Below are 23,573 nucleotides of genomic sequence, written 5' to 3' on the forward strand. Positions count from 1 at the left end.
GATACAAAAAAGTTCAACTTGACCATCCTCTACCACCCATATAAAGCCTAAAATATCTAAAGTACAATAATCCTCATTCATACCTTTAAAGTATATATTTTTCTAATTAAAAAAGTAATTTATTCCCATTAAAGAAAAATTAAAAGGTAAAGAAAAACATGCTACACAAATCATTTCCTTTTCTCCACGTCACGTATCATAAATGTTTCTCTTCATTAATAATTTTATAAGCACAGTTTTTAATGGCTGCATAAAATTTAGCCCAAACCATAGCATATTATTAGTCTATTACCCTATTGTTGAATTTTCATGTTGTTGCCAAAATTTTAATTATTTTTAATTATTATGGGTGCTAATTTTTTAAAAAAATTTTATTTTTAGAAACAGGGTCTCACTATATTGTCCAAGCTACACCGTAGTGACACAAACATAGCTCACTGTAACTGTAAACTCAAGTGATCCTCCAGCCTCAGCCTCCTGAGTAGCCAGGATTACAGTGTGTGCCACCATCCTCGGCTAATTTTTTTTAAAAATTTTTGTAGAGATGAGAGTCTCGCTATATTGCCCAAGCTGGTCTCAACTTCCTGGCCTCAAGTGATCCTCCTGCCTCAGCCTCTTAAAGTGCTAGAATTCTTTTTAATAATAAAAACAGTGCTGTAGATACGTACCCAAGATATGTACTCAAGAATAATTAGTATATATGTCCAATAAAAGACTTATACAAGAAGTTCATAGTTCATGTTCATAGCAGCTTTATTCATAACAGCCAAAAACTGGAATCACAAGTCTATGACAGGAGAACTAGTAAACAAATTCACATAACGGAACACTACTTAGCAATAAAAAAGAAACTATTAATATACACAAGAACATGGCTGAATCACAAAAATGTTATGCTGACTGAAAACAGATTTAAACAAAAAAGAGTACATACTATATGGTCTCATTTATATTAAGTTCAAGAATAGACAAAACTAATTTATGGTGACTGAAGTCAGAACAGTGGTTACCTTTGAGGTCATTAAGCAACTGCAAATTTAAACAATGAGATTCCACAACACACCTACTAGAATGGCTGAATTCTAAAACACTGACAACATGAAATGCTGGTGAGGATAGGGAACAGCAGAAATTCCATTGGGGATGCAAAATGGTATGGCCACTTTGGAATACAGTTTGGCAGTACAAAGCTAAACACAGTTTTACCCTATGATCCAGCAATCGTACTCCTTGGTATTTACCTAAATGAGTTAAGTTTTGTCCACACCAAAAGCTGCACACGAATGCTTATAGGATCTTTATTCATAATTGCCAAAACTTTGAAACAGCTAAGATGTCTTTCAATAAGTGAATGGATAAACAAATCGTGGTGCATCCATATAATGGAATATTCAGCAACAAAAAGAAATGAATTATCAATCCATGAGAACACACTGAGGAAACTTAAATGCATACTACTAGAGGAAAGAAGCCAATCTTAAAAGGCTACATACTATATGATTCCAACCACAGGACATCAGGAAAATGCAAATCTAGAGAGAGAGAGTAAAGAAATCAGTGGATGCCAGGGATTCAGTGGGGAGAGAGGGAGGGATAAATAGGTAGAGCATGGGGGATTTTTAGTGCAGTGAAACTACTCTGTATGATACTGTAATGGTAGATACATGTTAAAAAAAAAAAAGTGGATACATTTGTCAAAACCCAAAGAATGTACAATACAAAGAGTGAACTCTGATGTACACTATGGACTTGAGTTAATAAATAATAATAATGTATCAATACTGACTTATCAATTGTAACAAATGTACTACATTAATGCAAGATGTTAACAGGGGAAACTGAGGTAAGGAGTGAGGGGATAGAGGGGAACTCTGTGCTTCCCACTAATTTTTCTGTAAACCTAAAACTCTTCCAAAAAATAAAGCCTACTAATTTTTAAAAAAGTATCAATATAATACTTAAAAGCACCTTGTGCAGTTTCTGCCTAGCCCAAGATGACTCCCTATGTATGACAAGTCTAGACCTCCAGAACCATATCTGTACAGCCTGTTTTATGCTGCTCCAGCCTGTCTCCATGAACATCAACGGACAAACTGGGGCAGACATCTGACCCAAGATGAGCAATCACACTCTCTTGCCTGGGATTTTTATAAGAGATCTGAGAGATCTAGTTCAATACGGGCTACTTAGTTGATGTGCAGCTATACAAGTCCCTATTACTATTTTACAGTTGAGGAAACTGAGACACAGCTAAGTTATGTTATGTGGTCCCACAATTAGTAAGTGGCAGAGGCAGGATTTAAGAACAGGCATTATTGAGAGTCTGTGCTCTCCATCACTCCACTAAAATATATAACAAAGGATACTGTACTTTACACTTTATTTGTAACCAAGAACACTAAGACACTACACTAGGAAGCTGATGCTGATAAAACTGATAGTGCAGCTGCAACTGCCATCTCTCTGTGGAATAGCATGGACAATGAGTTGAGATCTAAGAAATAAACTATTTATATATATATAGAGAGAGAGAGAGAGCGAGAGAGAGAGAGTAAAGAGAGAGAGGGAGAGAGAGAAGCACTCCATTAACAGTCAACTCTGTGAAGTATCCCAAGAATGGAAAAATAAGCACCACATGTACTCACCACCAGATTGGTTTCACTGATCATCACCTAAGAGCACATTTAGGAATAACATTGATCAGGTGTCGGGCAGATGTGGGGGGGGAGGGGATAGGTGTATACATACATAATGAGTGCGATGCACACTGTCTAGGGGATGGACATGTTTGAAGCTCTGACTCAGGGGGGTTGGGGGGCAAGAGCAATATACGTAACCTAAACTTTTGTACCCCCACAATATGCTGAAATAATTAAAAAAAAAAGTCAACTCTGTAGGAGAACAGATATTATCCTTCTCTCTCCTGGTCTACTCTTCAACTATGCCACCAATCAATGCAAAGTAATGTTTTGTACTTCATATTGTTAAAGACCCTTTTAAGACACAATTCTCTTTTTTAATTTCTCCTTTGGAACTCCTGACATCCATAAATTTCCCATATGCCTTTCAAATTAATGTATCTAATACTTTAATGTATTTCTTTCTAATCACTGATTCACAATATTTTGTCATATTGCAACATCCTGCACTTCCTCATTTCCTGCTGTCAAGGAATTCTGGCATATGTCAAGATTATATACAACATGTGTAACAAAGAAATCAGAATAATTTTATAAGCTGTACACAAGTCAGTTTCATTAATTTATTATATATGTATATGGCAAAAATCTATAAACATGCCTGTGAGCAAACTGATAAAAGTATGTAGATGAATCAAAGAGACCAGAAAAGTCAATGGAAAGAGAAAAGGGAGGCATTCCCCACCTGTTGCTGCCCCCACGTCCCCACCCTATACACACTCCTCAAGGACTTCAACAAAGGTTGGGTTTATTTTATTTTATTTTGTTTTGAGAGATAGGGTCTCACTCTGTCATCCTGGCTGAAGTACAGTGGTGTGATCAAACTCCCGGGCTCAAGCAACCCTCCCGCCTCAGCCTCCCAAGTAGCTGGGATTACAGGCATAAGCCACTGTGCTGAGCAAAATAGCTTATATTTAATTAATAGCACTAATGTTAACAAAAGTTAAAAAAAATCTTTGTGTCAAAATAAAGTGGTATACGTACCCAATAAACTCAAGCAGCTACAAATAAACAGTGTAACCTATGCTAGGAATAATTTATCAAGGGTGAGGGATTTTACTCTGAAGCTTCCACAAAGAATTATCATAAACATTATCAAAGAAGGGAAAAAAAAGGTAACAGATGCAAGTCCTACTCTCTCTTCTTCACTCCAACCTTCTGATAGCTCCCACAGTTTCATTATTTCTTTATTCCCAATAAATAAAAAGCCCAATTGTATAAAATTATCTCATAATTGTTCTTTTCAACATGTTTTTGAAATATTAAAAATACCTTGATATGAAATATAAAATTTCTAATCACCAATGAATGCATATACTCTTAGAGAAACTCATCTTTAGGCAACTTTACAGAATTATTGTTTTTATGCTCCTTATTAACTAACTACTTTCTAATACCCAGGATAAGTATAAATTAAACTTTAAATGACTTGGTAGTACTATTTGTAATAGCAAAAGATAGCATACCCTAATCTTCATTAACAGGGGACTGGTTAAAGTATAGCATACCCACACAGTGGAACACCATGTAGCTGTTAAAAACAAGTACTGATATGAATACAGAAATATAGATGTGCTGATTTGGAAAGATTTCCAAGATTTTTGTTTGTTTGTTTTGTTTTTTTTGAGAGAGTTTTTTTTTGAGACTGTTGCACCGGGTAGAGTGTAGTAGTGTCACCATGGCTCACTTATAACCTCCTGGGCTCAAATGATCTTCCTGGATCCTCCTGCCTCAGTCTCCTGAGTAGCTGGGACTACAGGCGCATGCCACCACACATGACTAATTTTTCTATTTTTAATAGCAATGGGGTCTCGCTCTTGCTCAGCTGGTCTCAAACTCCTGAACTCAAGTGATCCTTCCGCCTTGGCCTCCCAGAGTGCTAGGATTACAGGCGTGAGCCACCGCGCCTGGCCCATGATGTTTTGTTAATTAGAAAAAGGCAAAGTACAGAACATTGGGGAGTAGTATTTGCTACCATTTATGAAAAGAAAAATATACATAAATATATATTTACATTTGAAATGCAGAGACTATCTTTGGGAGAACACATAGTAATCTGGTATCAATGTTGCCTTCAGGGAGGAAAATGAAATAGGTAGGGAATGGGGAGGGAAACAGCCTTACTTTTCATTATATGCCCTTTTGAACCTTTTGTAACATGTGAATTTATACCATGTGAATATATTTTTAAAAAATATATTCAGGCCGGGCGCGGTGGCTCACGCCTGTAATCCTAGCTCTGGGAGGCCGAGGCGGGTGGATCGCTCGAGGTCAGGAGTTCGAGACCAGCCTGAGCAAGAGTGAGACCCCGTCTCTACCAAAAATAGAAAGAAATTATCTGGCCAACTAAAAATATATATACAAAAAAATTAGCCGGGCATGGTGGCTCATGCCTGTAGTCCCAGCTACTCGGGAGGCTGAGGCAGTAGGATCGCTTAAGCCCAGGAGTCTGAGGTTGCTGTGAGCTAGGCTGATGCCACGGCACTCACTCTAGCCCGGGCAACAAAGTGAGACTCTGTCTCAAAAAAAAAAAAAAAAAAAAAAAAATATATATATATATATATATATTCAAAGTCAGCTTTTGAGCCCATTAAACATGACTAAAAATAAAAACAATTTTAAATTGTAAATGGCTGACATCAACATGGGGCTTACAATTGTTCTGCTCTGTATTAACCAACCCAGCATCTGTGTCACAAGCACACTCATCTGATCTCCACTACTGTTGCACATGCCCACTCAAAATATACTCAAAGGCTCCCAAATGGCTGCATTTTAAAATGAAAAAAGATTGTAAATTTTGTTGATTATTTTTAAACTAGAAATCTGAAACCAATGCCATTAGCACTGTTAACAACATGAACTCCCAGGACACCCTCAGGAATAACTTGCTCTGGGTTTTGGTAAGACCGCTGACACTTTTAGCGGGGATCTGTTAAGGGAGTAGGTGTACTTGTCTGGTTCCAGTGCAGGCATGTGGGTAATGAAGCTAAATTTATCCACAACAGTATCTTTCATCGGGTGTTTATGCTACAGCTATGGTGTCAGGAGATACACTCTACATGTCTCTGGGAATTCTCTTGTTTTCACTACAACAGAACAACTTCCAAAACAATGCCTCTGCTAAACTCTTCAGTGACATACACAGTAATTTATTTTATGACTTTAGAGACAATACTTCTAACACTCAAAAGAAGAGCAAAATTACCAAAGAAACTTACAAACATCTATACTTTCTAAAATTTCTCAACATATGGTGCCCAGAACATGAAAGATGTAAAATAAATCTTAGATAAATGAATTTTTTTAATTACATGAAAGAAAATTCCTCCTACTTATGCCTTAAAGAAATATTCTAATTCATCATTCCTTGCTCTGACTTTGCAAACTAGGTAAAAATAGATATTCTTGTCCCCAATTTATAGCTATAGGGCTGTGGAAAATAATCAAGAAAATGATAAAATGATAATAGAAATGTAGAAGGTCATCATAAAGTTTTAAAATTCCCAGTCAGGAAGGATCGCCTGATTACTCTAATTATGAGAAATAATTTCAATAGAGGTTGCTGTAAGCCTAAAATTATTTTTTTAGAGATTAAAAAAACCTTTGCTTTTTAGTTTTAAACCTCCGATGAACCTTTTGCAGATTTAATATAATAGTACCTACTCTATTGTCTGTACACATTATTATAATCTATTATTAGAAAAGTCAATCTCTAGAGATGCAACCAACCTCACTGTTGAGATGACAGAGGCTTCCACTCTGTTTTTGGTTTTTTCATTTCTTTTCCTGCCATTTATGTGCTTAACTGGGACAATGTTTCAAATTAGACCATAATATCAGTTATAATATATCATGTAACAGACATTTTGTTTTGTTGGCCAAGATCAGTCTCTGATTATGTTTTTATATCAGAAAAACTGCCAACAATGGCTTTAAACACATTAAATTTTAATTTATACTACTGTGCATTCTTCAATCAAGCCAAATGCTGCTTAACCTGAGCACCTCCAAGGTGGTGTATTTTCCCATCATATATTCAATTATATTTTGCTAACCAGAACTCTTGAACTCAGCAACAATCAAAATTTCTTTAACTATATACCTCTGATAAAGTTTCTATGGCAATTCCCTATCATAATTGCCAGTAAAAACCTTTGACTCAATAAATAGGCTTTGTTTTATCCACAAAAAACGTAAGTGCTTGCCACATCTCAGCTGTCATTGTACCTACTTCCATAGGTAAATTTCATGTTATTTGTAGAATTTTGCATTAGTTGACTTTAAATTCTTTACTTCACCAAGTTTTTAATGTCAGTTTAGGATCCTTTTTACTGATTCACATTGCAAATAGCCTCTCATCTTTATCACCTACAAATATTTACTGAGTGCCTACTGTGTACTCATTATGTATATACAAGTGACTGAACAAAAAGAATGGATTATAATTGTTCCACTTCAAAATGGGCATTCATAATCTGTTGAAGAAAAAATTTAGATAACCTTTTGGAAGAGAAATTTAGCAACTTCTGTTGAAATTCAAACTCTGTGTACCCCAGATAAACAAAGATACATGTAACAAGGATGTTATTGCTTCATTGATTTCCATAGGGAAAAAAAAACTGAACATAATTTCAATGTCTATCAGTGGATGGACAATTAATAAGATACATTTATGAAAAATAATACTTTGTGGTCATTAAAAAGAAAAGAAAAAGGTAGATCTAAAGGTACTAAATTGCAAAGAGATCAATGACACTTTAGTTTAAAAAATAGGCTCAGAATCCTCTTTTCAACAAATGATGCTAGGACAATTAGATATTCACATGAAAACGGATAAATTTGGACCCTCCCCACCTCACCTTGCAGCATACACAAAGAATAACTCAAAATGGATCAAAGACCTAAATGTAACTATAAAACCCTTAAAAGAAAATATAAGTCTTTGTGAGCTTGGGCCAGGCAATAACTTCTCAGATACAACACCAAAAGTAAAAGGGATAAAGAAAAAGTTAACAAATTAGACTATATAAAAATAAAAAATGTTCACACTTCAAATGATATCATCAAGAAAGAAAAAAGACAATCCACAGGCTGAGACATAATATTTGCAAATTATATATCTGGTAAGGGACATATCTCTAGAACATATAAAGAACTCTCAGGATTCAGTAATAAAAAGATAAATAACCAATTAAAAAATGGGGGTCGGCCGGGCGCAGTGGCTCACGCCTGTAATCCTAGCCCTCTGGGAGGCCGAGGCGGGTGGATCGCTGGAGGTCAGGAGTTCGAGACCAGCCTGAGCGAGACCCCGTCTCTACTAAAAATAGAAATAAAAATTATCCGGACAACTAAAAATATATATAGGAAAAATTAGCCGGGCATGGTGGTGCATGCCTGTAGTCCCAGCTACTAGGGAGGCTGAGGCAGTAGGATCACTTAAGCCCAGGAGTCTGAGGTTGCTGTGAGCTAGGCTGATGCCACGGCACTCACTCTAGCCCGGGCAACAAAGTGAGACTCTGTCTCAAAAAAAAAAATGGGTAGGGCACATAACCTAGATGAAACGGACTAATTCCTTGAAAGACACAGTCTGCCAAATCTCACAGAAGAAACAGACAATCTGAATAGGCCTATATCTATTGCTATGTGGGAATCTTTGTGTGTCCTAAAATTCTTTTGTTGAAATCTTTTTTTTTTTTTTTTTGAGACAGAGTCTCACTCTGTTGCCTGGGCTAGAGTGAGTGCCCTGGTGTCAGCCTAGCTCACAGCAACCTCAAACTCCTGGGCTTAAGCGATCCTACTGCCTCAGCCTCCCGAGTAGCTGGGACTACAGGCATGCGCCACCATGCCCGGCTAATTTTTTCTATATATATATTTTAGTTGGCCAGATAATTTCTTTCTATTTTTAGTAGAGACAGGGGTCTCACTCTTGCTCAGGCTGGTCTCGAACTCCTCACCTCAAGCAATCCACCCACCTCGGCCTCCCAGAGGGCTAGGATTACAGGCGTGAGCCACCGCGCCCAGCCGTCTTTTGTTGAAATCTTAACCCCCAAGGTAATGGTATTTGGAAATGAAGCCTTTGGGAGGTGATTTTGGGGGTGGGGAACCTGCGGCCTTCTGATTTCAAGATTGTTCTTTTTTAAGCACCAAAGGAGGCAAGACAACATCATCTTTCTCTGCTGCACCCCTTTTAATAAAAGGATTTGTCCTGTGAAATTTGAATTCAGTCAAAAGGCTGCACTGAAGGATCCAGAAAGGCCACATGTGGCCTTAAGGCTGAAGGTTCCCCACCCCTAGTTAGGTCTTCAAGGTGGAACTCTCATGAATGGGATTAGAGCCCTTATAAAAGAGGCCCCCAAAAGATCCTTGTCCCTTACACTATGTGAGGACATGGTGAAGAGATGGCTCTCCAATCATGAACCAGAAGAGTGACTTCACCACACATGGAATCTGCAAGCACCTTGACCTTGGACTTCCCAGCCTTCAGAACTGTGACAAATAAATTTCTGTTATTTACAAGCTACCCAGTTTATGGCATTTGGTTATAGCAGCCTGGACATACTAAACACCTATTAAAAAAATTGAATCAATAATTAATAACTTTCCAAAACAGAAAGTCCCAGGCCCAGATATGGTGAATTCTACCAAATATTTAAGGAAGAAATTATACCAATTCTTTATAATCTCTTTCAGAAGAGAGAAGCAGAAGGAATATCTTCTAACTCATTTTATGAGGCCAGGATTACATTACACTAATGCCAAAACCAAAGATTGTAAGAAAACTACAAACCAATCTGTCATGAATATATATGCAAAAATACTCAATAAAAATATTAGCAAATCAAATCCAACAATGTATAAAAAGAATTATACATCACAACCAAGTGGGATTTATCCCAGGTATGCAAGACTGGTTCAATGGTCATATATCAATAGATGCAGAAAAAGCACTTGACAAAATCCAGCACCCATTCATGAAAAAGAAAACTCTCAGTAAACCAGGAATAGCGGGGAACTTCCTCAACTTGATGAAGAATACTATAAAACTCCTACAGCTAACATCATACTTAATGGTGAGAAACAAGAAACTTTCCCCCTTAGATCAGAAACAAAGCAAAGATTTCCCCAATTTCCACTGCTTTTCAACAGCATATTGGAAGTCCTAGCTAATACGTTAAGACAAAAAAGGAAATAAAAGGTGTACAGATTTGGAAAGAAGAAGTAAAACTGTCTTTGTTGGCTGAGGGAGACCCTAAAAAAAAAGAAAACAATTTCAAAAAAAAAATAAAAAATAAAAATATAAAAAATAAAAAACTGTCTTTGTTCACAGATGACATGATTGTCTACACAGAAAATTAGAAAGAATCAATTTAAAAAAATTCCTAAAACTAATAAGTGATTATAGCAAGGTTGCCAAATACAAGCTTGAGGTATAAATATCAATCACGTTTCTATATATCAACAATGAACAAGTAGAATTTCCAATTAAAAACACAATACTATTTACATTAGCACCCTCAAAAAACAAAATACTTACGTATATATTTAACAAAATATGTACAAGATCTATATGAAGAAAACTACAAAACTCTGATGACAAAGACATAAAAGAACCAAATAAGAAATACTCCGTGTTCATGAATAGAAAGGCACAATATTGTCAAGATGTCAATTCTTCCCAATCAAAATCCCAGCAAGTTATTTTATAGATATTGACAAACTGATTCTGAAGTTTACATGGAGAGGCAAAAGACCTGGAATAGCCAATACAATATTGAAGAAGAATAAAATTAGAGGATTGATACTACCTGACTTCAAGACTTACTATAAAAAGCTACAGTAAGCAAGACAGTGTGGTATCTTGATATCAATCAAGATAGTATTATAGGCAAAAGAATAGACAAATAGATCAATTGAACAGAATGGGGAACCCAGAAATATACCCACAAAAATATAGTCAACTGATGTTTGACAGAGGAGCAAAGGCAATATAATGGAGAAAAGATAGTCTTTTCAACAAATGGTGCTAAAACAACTGGACATCCACATGCAAAAAAATGAATCTAGAGGCCAGGAACAGTGGTTTACATCTGTAATCCTAGCAATTTTGAAGGCCAAGGAGGCAGGATCGCTTGAGGCCAGGAGCTCGAGACCAGCAACACAGAAGGACCCTGTCTCTACAAAAAGTTTAAACATTAGCAGGAATGGTGGAACCCACCTGTAGTCATAGCTACTCAGGAGGCTGAGGCAGGAGGATCACTTGAGCCCAGAAGTTTGAAGTTGCAGTGAGCTATGATGATGCCACTACACTGTAGTCAGAGCAACAAAGTGAGACTCTATGTCAAATAAACAAACAAACAAACCCAACAAAAAAATGAATTGAGACACAGACTTACACCCTTCACAAAATTAACACAAAATGGATCACAGACCCAAATGTAAAAAGCAAAACTATAAAACTCCTAGAAGATAACACTGGAAAAAACATGGATGACCTTGGGTGTAGTGATAAGAATGAAAAAATAAGCCACAGACTGTGAGAAAATATTTTACAAAAAACATATCTGATAAAGGACTATAATCCAAAACATACAAAGAACTCAACAATAAGTAAACAAACAACCAGATTTTTTAAATGAGCCAAAGACCTTAATAGACACCTCAGCAAAGAAGATATACATACAGCAAATAAGCATATGAAAAGATGTTCCACATCATATGTCATCAGGGAAATACAAATTAAGACAACAAGATATGACCACACACCTACTAGAATGGACAAAATCCAGAATACTGACGACATGAAAAGCTGGTGAGGATGTGGAGCAACAGGAACTTTCATTCACTGCTGGTGGGAATGCAAAATAGTACAGTCGCTTTGGAAGACAGTTTGGCAGCTTCTTCCAAAACTAAACATACTTTTACTATAGATACAACAATTGCACTCCTTGAGTAGAAAGGAGTTGAAAATTTACATCCATACAAAAATCTGTATACAGATGCTTATAGGAGGTTTATTCATAATTGCCAAAACTTGTAAACAACCAAAATGTGCTTCAGTAAGTGAATGGATAAACTGTGGGGCATCCATAGAATGGAACATCATTCAGCAACAAAAGGAAATGAGCTATCAGGCCATGAAAAGACATTGAGGAAATTTAAACGCACACTGACTGTTAGGGGAAAGAAGCCAATCAGAAATGGCTACATATTAAATATTATATAATTCTAACCATAGCACATCTGGAAAAGGTAAAACTATGGAAACAAGAAAAAGATCAGTGATTGCCAGGGGTTGGGGGAAAGAGGGACTAACAGGCAAAGTACCAAGGATTTTTAAGGCAGTGAAACTACTCTGTATGATATGGTAATGGTGGATACATGTCATTATACATTTGTCCAAACTCACAGAATGTATAACACCAAGAATGAACCCTAATGTAACTGTGGACTCTGGGAGATAATGATTTGTCAATGTGGGTTCATGAATTGTAATACATGGGGGAGGCTATGCATGTGTGGATGCAGGGAGTATATGGGAAATTTCTGTACCTTCTTATTAATTTTGTTGTGAACCTAAAACTGCTCTTAAAAAGTCTATTAAATATATACATGGGTATGTGTGTGTGTGTTTGTGTGTGTGTGTGTGTCTACATGTATATATACACACATATATCTCCAAAGAACCCCCCCAGCCAGGCAAGGTGGCTCATGCCTGTAATCCTAGCACTCTAGGGGGCCAAAGTGGGAGGATCGTTTGAGTTCAGGGTTCAAGACCAGCCTGAACAAGAGCGAAACCCCATCTCTACTCAAAATAGAAAAAATAAGCTGGGCGTGGTGGTGCATCCCTGTAGTCCCAGCTACTTGGGAGGCTGAGGCAGTAGGATCGCTTGAGCCCAAAAGTTTAAGGTTGCTGTGAGCTAGGCTGACACCACGGCACTCTAGCCCGGGCAACAGAGTGAGACCGTCTCAAAAAAAAAAAAAGAACCCCCATAAAATGGGCAAAGTAAATGAATAAAAATTTCTCTAAAGAAGATACAGTATACAAAGAACCAACAAGGACATGAAGAATGCTCAGCGTTATTCATCATTAGGGAAATCCAAGTCAAAATCACAATGAGATGCCACATCATACCCATCAGGATGGCTATAATCAAAACAAGAAAAAATAACAAATGTTGCTGAGGATGCAGAGAAATTGGAAACCTCATTTGTTGCTGGTGGGAATGTAAAATGGCATAGCTATTTAGGAAAAAAATCTAGCAGTTCTTCACATTGTGAAACACAGAGTTACCATATGACTTAAAATTCTACTATTAGGGATATACCCAAGAGAAATGAAAATACAGTGTTCACAGCAGCATTATTCATAATAGCCAAAAAAAAAAAGTGGAAACAACTCAAATGTCTACCAATTAATAAATGGATAAAACATAGTATAGCCATACAACAGAATACTGTTTAGCAACAAAAAGGAAGGCAGGCTGGTATGGTAGTGCATGGCCTGTAGTCCCAGCTACTCGTGAGGATCACTTGAGCTCAGCCTGGGCAACAGAGCAAAACTGTCTCTAAAAAAAAACAAAACTAAAAAAATAAAATAAAATGAATGAAGTACTGATACAGGCAACATATAAAACATGGATGAACCTCGAAAGTGTTTTGATAAGTCAAAGAAGCCAGTCGCAAAATACCATATATCATATAATTCCATTTATATGAAATGTTCAGAATATGCATATCTGTAGAGACAGAAAATAGATTAGTGGTTTCCCAGGGCTGGGAGAGGGAAAAATCTGAGTGACCATAAAATCGTAGGTTTATTTTAGGGGTTGATGGAAATGTTCTGGGATTAGATTTCGGTGATAGTTGTACAACTCTGCAAATACACTAAGAACTGCATTGCATGCTTACAATGAGTAAATTTTATGGTATGTTATATTATACATCAATCTAGTTGATAAAAAAATAAGGCTCAGTGTATGTACTGTATTTTCACTATCTAAGTGGGGAGAAAAAAGATAAAAAAGATGTCTATCTACAGGCATAGAAAAATTGCAGAGGGATATACATAAACTGCTAATAACAGTCACCTCAAAGGTAGAGGATGTCAAAAAATTTATTATTCAAAACAGATATTGCTGAGAGTTAAGAGTACTATTAGTAATTATAGTAAGACAGCAGTTATTATATAAACCTGAGAGACAAGGGTAATAAAACAAGAAAGCTTACCATCTCCCTTAGGTTTTTACTTTTGTAATTTCACAGAATCAATCACTAATCATTACTCCCCTTCAGCTTATGAACATTTAATTTTTTTGAGACAAGATCTCACTCTGTCATCCAGGTCAGAGTGCGGTGGCAACATCATAGCTAACTGCAACCTCAAATTCCTGGGCTCAAGCAGTACTCCTGCCTCAGCCTCCCAAGTAGCTGGGACTATAGGAATGTGCCACCATGTAGGCTAATTTTTCTATATTTTTGTAGGGGAAGAGTCTCTGTTCTTGCTCAGGCTGGTCTCAAACTCCGGGCCTCAAATAATCCTCCTGCCTCAGCCTCCCAAAGTGCTAGGATCACAGGCATGAGCCACCACGTCTGCCAATATTTAAATTTTAATTTTGCTCTAATAATCTGTTATTTGCACACTGATATTTATATGGGTTACTGTAGGCAAAATTTCCATCAAAGTGCCTCTAACAGCCAAAGATAGTGGTTTGCTGCTCCAAATGAAATGAGAGAGATAGGAGGGAGCTATAGCCCAAAGAGACTATCTACAGACCAGTGTATCTTTAGAACCCAAGTTTTATCTTGAAAATTAAATTTTGAATTCCACTCCATAATGTAACTGGTTATATTTTAATATTAAAAAAACCCATTGCTCTCTTATAATAATATTTATAATATGAATAACTATGACCTTCCAGGAAGCAATATTCTTATGATTTAGCAGAGGGGCTGCAAACTACAGCCTGTGGCCCAATTCAGCTTGCTGCTGCCTATTTTTATATTGCCTGTGAGCTAAGAATGGTTTTCACATTTTTAAACAGTTAAAAAAATCCAAAGAATAATATTCTGAGATGTGTAAAAATTATATGAAATTCAAATTTTAGTCTCCATAAGTCTTATTAAACAGCCATGCTCATTTGTTTATACATTATCTATGGTTGCTTTTGTGCTACAACAGCAAAGCTGAGTAACTGGAACAGAGACTGGCCCACAAAACCTAAAATATATAGGATCTGGCCTTTTATAGAAAAGGTCTGCTGACCCCCGGCTTGGCTTATATTAGTTCAAACTAAGAGGCTGCATTCCCCATTCAGAGAAGCATGCTGTGTGGTTAGAGCAGAGTTCCTGATACAACTTAACTTCATGGAGCCTCAAGTTTCCTTCATCTACAAAATAAGGACAATGACACTTAATTCACAAGGTTACTATCAAGATAAAATGAGATTTAGCCCACAGTAAGCACTCAAACGGCAACTCCTGCTATTATGTAAGATTTTTGCTCTATATTACTTTTTTAATACTACGAAGAAATGTATTATCTTAATCTTATATTCCTTGAGAAGACATTAATGATTTCATCTTAATATTATCATCTTTCAAAACTTATGCAGTCTTTCTAATGCTAGAAATCCAGACATTTCTAGAATTCCCCTGTATGAAATAAATCTTCAAAAACCAAAAATTGTATTGCTGTTGAAACACTATTAAAATCCGTTGTCACTTTGTCAGTCGCAGTACAATTCCATTTAGCAAATACTACTGTGTGCCAGAAACTACATTAAATACTTTACATATTATCTCATCTCATTCTCATAATAAATGTGTAAGGTAGGTACTATAATCCCATTTTATAGATAAGGTATCAAACTCAGAAGTGATGCAATTTGCCCAAGATCACACAGCTGATCAGAGAAAGAGCCAGAATTCAATCTCAAGTCTCACTCCCACCTACCTCAACATGCTATAATAAATTGTACCACTGATCACATATATTAAAAGGGTCAGCAAAGTCAGGAATTTCATCACTACAGTATTTCAATAAGTTCATCAAGAATCTTTTCATGGCAGAGCAAGGTGGCTCCTGCCTGTAATCCTAGCACTTTGGGAGGCCGAGGCGGGAGGATCTCTTGACTCAAGAGTTCAAGACCAGCCTGAGCAAGAGCGAGACCCCATCTCTACTAAAAATAGAAAAATTAGCCGGGCATCAAGGCACTTGCCTGTAGTCCCAGCTACTTGGGAGGCTGAGGCAGAAGGAACACTTGAGCCCAGGAGTTTGAGGCTGCAATGAGCTATGATGACTGCTCTCTACTCAGGGCAACAGAGTGAGACTCTGTCTCAAAAAAAAAAAAAAAATCTTTCATTAAAAGTGCCAGCCCATTTGCTATTTTGCTATTTTTAGCTAGAACTTCCAAGCCAGTAAATGGATTTTGAAGAAGCCCTTGGAAGGAGTCATACACAGCATAACAACATTTCAGTCAATGATGGACCCCATATACAATGGTGGTCCCATAAGATGATAATGCAGTATTTTTACTGTACCTTTTCTATGTTTAGATATGTTTAGATACACAAATACTTACCATTGCATTACAGTTGCCTAGAGTGTCCAGTGCAGTAACATGCTACACACATTCGTAGGCTAAGAGCAATGAGCTATATCATATAGCCTAGTTGCACAGTAGGCTACACTGTCTAAATTTGTATAAGTACACTGTGTGATGTTAGTACGATGAGAAAATCATCTAACAATGAATTTCTCAGAACACATGCTATCATTCAGCAGAGAGCATGATTATATATACTGAAAAGAGTCATCAGAGTTCATCATGTTCAAACTGGTAACACTTTCAGATAATTGTGGCAATAGCTATTAACAATGTATTTTTTTCTCCCAGCTACTTGAGAGGCTAAAATGGGAGGATTGGATCCCTGGAGCACAGGAATTCCTATGATAACAACACTACTGCAGCCTGGGCAACAGAGTGAAACTCTAAAAATGTATAATATTAATAAAGTATTTTTTCTAAGGCAATTGACAAATAGGTTCATCTTCTCCAAATCCTAAATGTCAATATTGGAAGGCCATATTTTTACACATACTGAGACACCAAGAACACATCTGGCTAGAACAAAACATTGTTTCTGGGAAAAGGCAAAAAAGGGTCAAATTAGAACTGCCAGAAAAGACTCCTTTGAAATCTATCCTCATCCTAGGAGAAATGTTAATATTCTAGGCTCAGCTGTCTTCTACTTGAAAGACTGCCACAATCTGGAGCCAACTTAATTAAGCTAGGGAATGAACATCCATTTCCTACAAGGCCCAGTTAGCAGAGAGGCAGAGAGCAGGGAGAGCTGCATGGGGAGAGGGAGGCACTGAGAAGGAAAAGCTGGCAAGTGACTTGAGCATTCACACAGCCCCAAAGAATGCAGCAGGGAAAACTACTTTAGAGTGAATCCCTCTTGATTTTGCACGTCCCACATAGCAAAAGAAAAAAGCATTCCTTTGAGTGAACCAAATAGAAAAATTATTTAAAAAGTATCATTTGGGCCAGGCACGGTGGGTCACGCCTGTAATCCTAGCACTCTGGGAGGCCGAGGCAGAAGGATCACTTGAGTTCAGGAGTTTGAGACCAGCTGAGCAGGAGCAAGACCCTGTCTACTAAAAAAACAGAAAGAAATTAGCTGGACAACTAAATATATATATAGAAAAGATTAGCCAGGCATGGTGGCGCATGCCTGTAGTCCCAGCTACTCTGGAGGCTGAGGCAGGAGGATTGCTTGAGCCCAGGAGTTTGAGGTTGCTGTGAGCTAGGCTGATGCCACAGCACTCTAGCCCGGCACTGTAGCCGGGGCAACCGAGTGAGACTCCAAAAAAGAAAAAAAAAAGTATCATTTGATCCAGAAATTAAAGAATGCATTTATTTCTCATAGTTTTTTGGGGTTTTTTTTGAGACAGAGTCTCACTCTGTTGCCTGGGCTAGAGTGCCATGGTGTCAGCCTAGCTCACAGCAACCTTAAACTCCTGGGCTGAAGTGATCCTCCTGGCTCAGCCTCCAGAGTGGCTGGGACTACAGGGGTGCACCACCATGCCCAGCTAATTTTTTCTACTTTTAGTAGAGACAGGGGTCTCACTCTTGCTGGGGCTGATCTTGAACTCCTAAGCTCAAGCGATCCTCCCACCTCAGCCTCCCAGAATGTTGGAATAACAGGCCTGGACCTTCATAGTTTTTTAATTTACTTCCAACTTACATTCATCCCACCTTTTGCCCTATTCTCTATTCCTCAGGGGTTACATTTTCTCTCTTCAGGAATGTTATTTGTTTTCCTTTTCTTTCTTGTATAAAGATAAAAGTACATTCTTTTGCTTAACAATACCATATATTCTCACTCCTTTTCCTTTGGATAAAATTAATATTTACTTATTCACTACTAAAATATCTAATTTCTTCAACTTCTTGCTCTAAAAATAATTAGAACGTAATCAGGATCAGCTGTTATCAATTATATGTACAAATGGCATCCAAAATATCTGGACTAGATATTTTGATAATATGTGAGAAAAAGAAGAGACACTAGAAGTCAAAAGCCTGGATTTTACTTCTGACTGCATCATTTACTCATCGTGCACAACCTTTCTGAGCCTTAATTTCCCCATCTATAAATGAAGATAATGACATCTGCACCCTGATTTCTTCAGAGTTATGAAGCTCAAAAGAGATAAAATGTGTGAAAGCATTCTGAAGTCTTCAAAGCACACACAAATGTAAACCATTATTGTTGATCATTTTACCTTGATAAATCTTCCCTTTTTAAAAACACAGCTTAAGAACTTTACTGTTAAAACCCTCCTCTTTACTTTTGCCCCTAGTTACTAGACGCATCAGACTTCTGTCACAAAATTATACTATGTTTCAATAGGGGCGAAAAATCAATCCCCTATTATTATTGTTTCATTCAAAAACATAAAATCAAAAGCAAACTACAGATTTATTGAAGTTTCTTCCTGCAAAACTAAATAGCAATGATTTGTTTTTCCAGAAGCCTGTCTGAAAAATAATTCTTTTTCTTGTTACAGTCTTATTTTCTATATATCACTGGAAAAAACTTAAAATTTGCAACTATAGTTCATATTCTAAAAATACATTTTGCCCACAATGAAAGTAGATATCAGAGTTTTGATCATATTCTACCCTAAAAATCAAAATCATCAAATTTTAAGGGAGAAAAGAGTATTAAAAAATTATTTAACACACAGATCACCTTTGGAAGGCCCCCTAAGAAACCTACTAGTGAATGAACTAGGTGATATGGAGACAATGATAAAGATACACTTTACACTGAATTTCATTTTGTACCTTTTGAAATTGGAGCCATGTGCATTTTAAATATACATGTATTTCTTATTTTATTAATTCCTTATAAATCATTGAGGAAATCCAAAGAAGTCCTCATTCCCAGAGGAGAAAATTGAGGCCAAAGAAGTAGATAACCTGCTTAGGATCACAGTGCCAAATAGTGGAAGAGCTGAGACTCAGGAATTCAGCGAAAGCTTCCAGTGTTTCTCCCTCAACATAATGCTATGTGGTAAGACAGAGAGTGCCATCTCACAATTAAGAAAGGTATTACTATAATCCTTCTCAGAAGTGTGATCTTCCAGAAGTCCTAGTGATTCATACTAATCATTAATGTTTTCACGGAAGTTCTAAGGCAAAGGGAGAGACATGACAATCTTCTTTACTAAGACTCCTACCAAGTGAGTTACTACGGACAGCACATAGATTAAAATGCAGACAGTGTACCTTCTCTCAGACATAAGTGGAGTCAAGCTTTAACCAGGCCAGAACAATTTTGAAGCATTCATTATTACTAACAGTAAGGATGTCCGATGAGACAGAAGAGATTTAGTAGTACAAAGAGTTTATTCCTTGTGAACTGACTCAGAGGAAATAAAGCAAGAGCATCCTATAGGAAATTCTAGTTTGAACGAAGACTTAACTCCACTATGGAGCTGTGCTCCAATAGGAGAACTAAGGGAGTTATTAAGACCACCTCTAGTCCTAAAACCCTCAAATACTGAGAAGCAAGGCAGCTTCGACTCCTCTGAGTAATTCAAGCATTCTTTTCCTCTTGGTAAGTGGAAACATTAACTTTTTTTTTCAATGGGCACAAATAAAAGGAAAACTCCAGAGTTTCCACTGGAAAAAGTAAGAGAAGGAAGAAATCAAAACTATCCAAAAAATTTCTAAATCTGCCTGTATAGAATGGGAGGATCTTGGAAAAAAAGAAGTTTTTACAGGGACTATTCTTTCCTTTCTAGGTCTGTTTGTGGCCTTCACATTTGAAGAAATACATGCATGTTAAACATTATTAGGCCTTTACTATAGCTTTGATATTTACCAAACATACTGTAGTCACATATTAGTTAATCGAAGTATTTTTAAGCACTGAGTCTGTTTGCCAACAATTAGGTGATCTGATGAAACACTTCAAAAGGAGAACATGAGAGAAAATAACAAGACTGGTCAGGACATAACTTCCAGCCATGACTACCATTCATATTTTAAACAGAAATCATGACATATGGATAAACCATAGACCAGGACTTTCTTATATGACTTTGGGTCACAAGGTCATACCACAGCGGGAACCGTATCTTTGTCAATTCTCTCACTAGCAAATGCCCAGACAGAGCTGAAGTTACAGCAGGAGCCAACCCCTATCATCTCCAGGGAATCTATAACATAAAATGCATAGCCTCGACAAAGGTCCTGAGTGTTGTTTCAAAACTCATCTCCAATTTTCACTAAATATTTCAGATATAGAGAAAATATTTGAACTTTACTTATTGAAATTTTTCTACTTTGTTGAATACAAATCTGTCTCATGGGAAAACAGTCACATAATTCAAAGAAAAAAATCACAGGAAAGCTAAAAGTTGGATGTTATCTTCACACTGAAAGGCATTAATATGGAAAATTCTTTCGATGTATTTCACCGAAAACATTAAACACAACCTGAAGCCAAAAAAGCAACAGACATTCATTTCCTCTTAGCAACAAGTAAGTTAAACAGTGATAGAAGTTCTAACATTACCTAAGGGAGGAGAAACATTTGGTGATTCACACATTCCCCTTTGATTTTAATTTTAAAAATTAAAGAGCTGGTTTCTTGGGGAAGAAAAAAGGGGGAAAACTTTAAAATTATACCTTTGAACTTCAGATCCAATAAACCAAAAGCCATTTTGCCTCCTACTTCTAACTTCAGAGTCAATTCTATTTTTTCCCCCTCAAAAATCATGAGTCAGGCTGGGTGCAGTGGCTCATGCCTGTAATCCTAACACTCTGGGAGGCCAAAGCAGGAGGATCACTTGAGATCAGGAGTTTGAGACCAGCTTGAACAAAAGCCAGACCGTCTCTACTAAAAATAGAAAAATTAGCTGGGTGTCTTGGTGCGCACCTGTAGTCCCAGCTACTAGGGAGGCTGAGGCAGGAGGATAGCATGAGTCCAGGAGTTTGAGGTTGCAGTGACGTACAAGGACACCACTGTACTGTAGCCTGGGAGACAGAGCAAGACTCTACCTCAAAAAAACCCCAAACAAACAAACAGAAAAACATACACACACAAGAAAAAGTGGTACCAATAAAATTTACTGCTTTAAATTCATTCAATTAAAACTTATTGAGTACCCACAACTGAACAAGTACCATATGAATTCAACCAGAGATGCTGAATACCGACTATACCTCCTCTAGCACTTCTATATTTATACTTGTACATGTAGATTTTTTCCTCAACTTGAAAAAAAATGCAGTGAACAAATTTCAGAATGTAGCTATCACGTAAATAGAACTTAATGAAAAAGGAAAATGGGTATTCTCCACCCCAATGCCTCCTTCCTGACAATTTTTTAAAAATGGTTTAGAGTTGCTTAAATATCCAGTAATCTAAATAACAGACTAAATCCTCACACGCCAAATCTTTTTTGCTGTGGTGTGGTAATGGAATAAAAATCGAGGAATACAATTAGCGTGCACGATCTAAATTCTCAGACAATGCCAAAGTTTTAAGCCAATGATTTCACACAGCTCCCCATTAACTTTTCATTAACCTAGCTAACAAGAACCTGACAGGCTGAGATTTCAGATCGTTTTCTTTCCCAGGCTCTCCCTCCCTCTGGTGAAGGCAGAAAAAAGGGGGTACGGCAGAGAAAGAGGAGCACAAACAGGGGTATGATACATTCGCAAACAGACCATCCCGAATAAGACATAACTATCGGAAAGCAGGGAGAAAGGAAAGAAGAATCGTTTTGCATTTTCAGCCCTCGGACTCTGTTCCAGAACTCAGCGCTGCCTGCCAAAAGCAATGGCACTAGAGCAAATTACTAAGTATCACCCACAAACTTGGGCTTCAACCTCCCGGGGAAGACTTCGTCCAAGCTCAGTTTGACACTGCTTAGGCAGTGAGCGCGGGGCAGGGATAATGCAGTTTCACTAAGGGCCAAGGGTTCCCAAGTAGGGACCCGAACGAAGAGTCTCTGCCCACGGCGCAGGCTGCAGACCCGCTGCTGCCATCCGCTCCCCTTTAAAAAGCGGGGTCCCTCCCCGGGGAGTGGGGCGAGGACGTAGCCTCCCGCCGCGGCACCAGCCCCTCCCTCCTCCAACCGCCCCCGCTCCCCGCCCGCAGAGCTCGCAGACGAGACCTCCACCTTCTCGCGTCGTCCCTCAGCCCGGCTCCAGAGAAGGCCAGCCACCATCCCCCTCTGACCTGTCCCCGCGGGGTCCGAGTCGGTAGCGCGAGGCCTCCATGCCGCCGCGCGGTCACCGGCGACCACGTCCAGACCCCTAGACGCCGCTGCTAGGGTGGCCAGTCTGGCCGGCCGCCCGGCCCCGCCCCCTGGCAACCACACCCCGCACTGTCGCCGCCGCCTATTGGCCCGTGAGCCCGCCGCTCCTGCCTCATTGGCTGTTGCCTCCACTCGGCGATGCGGGAGGGTTTCTAAGGGCGGGAGGAGCCCGGAGTTAAAGGCGCCTGCGCCGGGGCGGGGAAGACGCGCGGCGCCTAGGCAGGGTGTCCCGGAGGGCCGCGCAGAGCGGGGGCTGAGGGCCGCAGGATGTGTTGGCTTCCGCTGCCCGGTTCCCGCGGCCGTCTGGCGAGTCCGTCGGAGGAGCCACCCGTCCCCCACCACTGCCACGTCCCGGGCGGCTCCTCGCACCCCCACCATTTGTGCCCGGAGACCACCCAGAGCGCTTCCCGAGGTCTGTCGTGTAAGCGTTTACGGACCTCTGCTCCCTCACACTCGCCCCTTCTCTGTTACCGGGGCCTTGCTGGAACCGCACTGGTGCCCTGTCCAGTAGTCACTCTCCCCAAAACGCATCTCTCACAGCCTGGCCTCGCCCTTGAACTGCGCAAAACTGATGCAGACTGTCCTACTCCGGCCCAAGCTGTTAGGTTGTTCCTAGACCTGCTCCTAGAGCACACCGGGGGATCCAGGGAATCCTTCCATCCCTCTCTCGAATGACTGTGGACCAACTTCAAACATCCATAGCGCATATTGAGATCTACTATCTAAATCTGTGCTCTTTCCAGTAAATCATGTCCCCAACTGCCAGTTCCTTTCTTGCTAGCAACATACACATATCTCTGTAGTCCCTACAGAACAACCTGACAGGAGTTACTGCATATTGACTTTATAGCATCACGAGGTCAAAGTTTGTTTCTGCATTGGTTTTGAACCTAGAAGTTAATTTTTTAGGAGGCATAGAAGTTGGGACAAGCTAGGAGAACAGGGCATTGCATCCACTGGGTCAACTTCCACTCACTGTGTGACCCTGAGCATGGTTCATTCTGTGTTTCAAATTCCCATCTATAAAA

At 38.6% G+C, this 23,573-nt stretch overlaps 1 protein-coding gene across 1 annotated transcript in view; it reads right to left on the reverse strand.

Moving 5' to 3' along the window:
• Nucleotides 1–22,579, reverse strand: part of TULP3 (TUB like protein 3) — a 65,294-nt gene extending 42,715 nt beyond the window's left edge. Inside the window, exon 1 of the mRNA XM_045554579.1 lies at nucleotides 22,467–22,579. Coding sequence (XP_045410535.1) covers nucleotides 22,467–22,507 — 41 coding nt within the window. The 5' untranslated portion in view covers nucleotides 22,508–22,579. The remainder of the gene's footprint in view (nucleotides 1–22,466) is intronic.
• Between the last annotated feature and the right edge of the window lie 994 nt (nucleotides 22,580–23,573).

Source organism: Lemur catta, chromosome 6, assembly GCF_020740605.2.
Source record: "Lemur catta isolate mLemCat1 chromosome 6, mLemCat1.pri, whole genome shotgun sequence".
In the NCBI taxonomy this organism is placed as follows: domain Eukaryota; kingdom Metazoa; phylum Chordata; class Mammalia; order Primates; family Lemuridae; genus Lemur; species Lemur catta.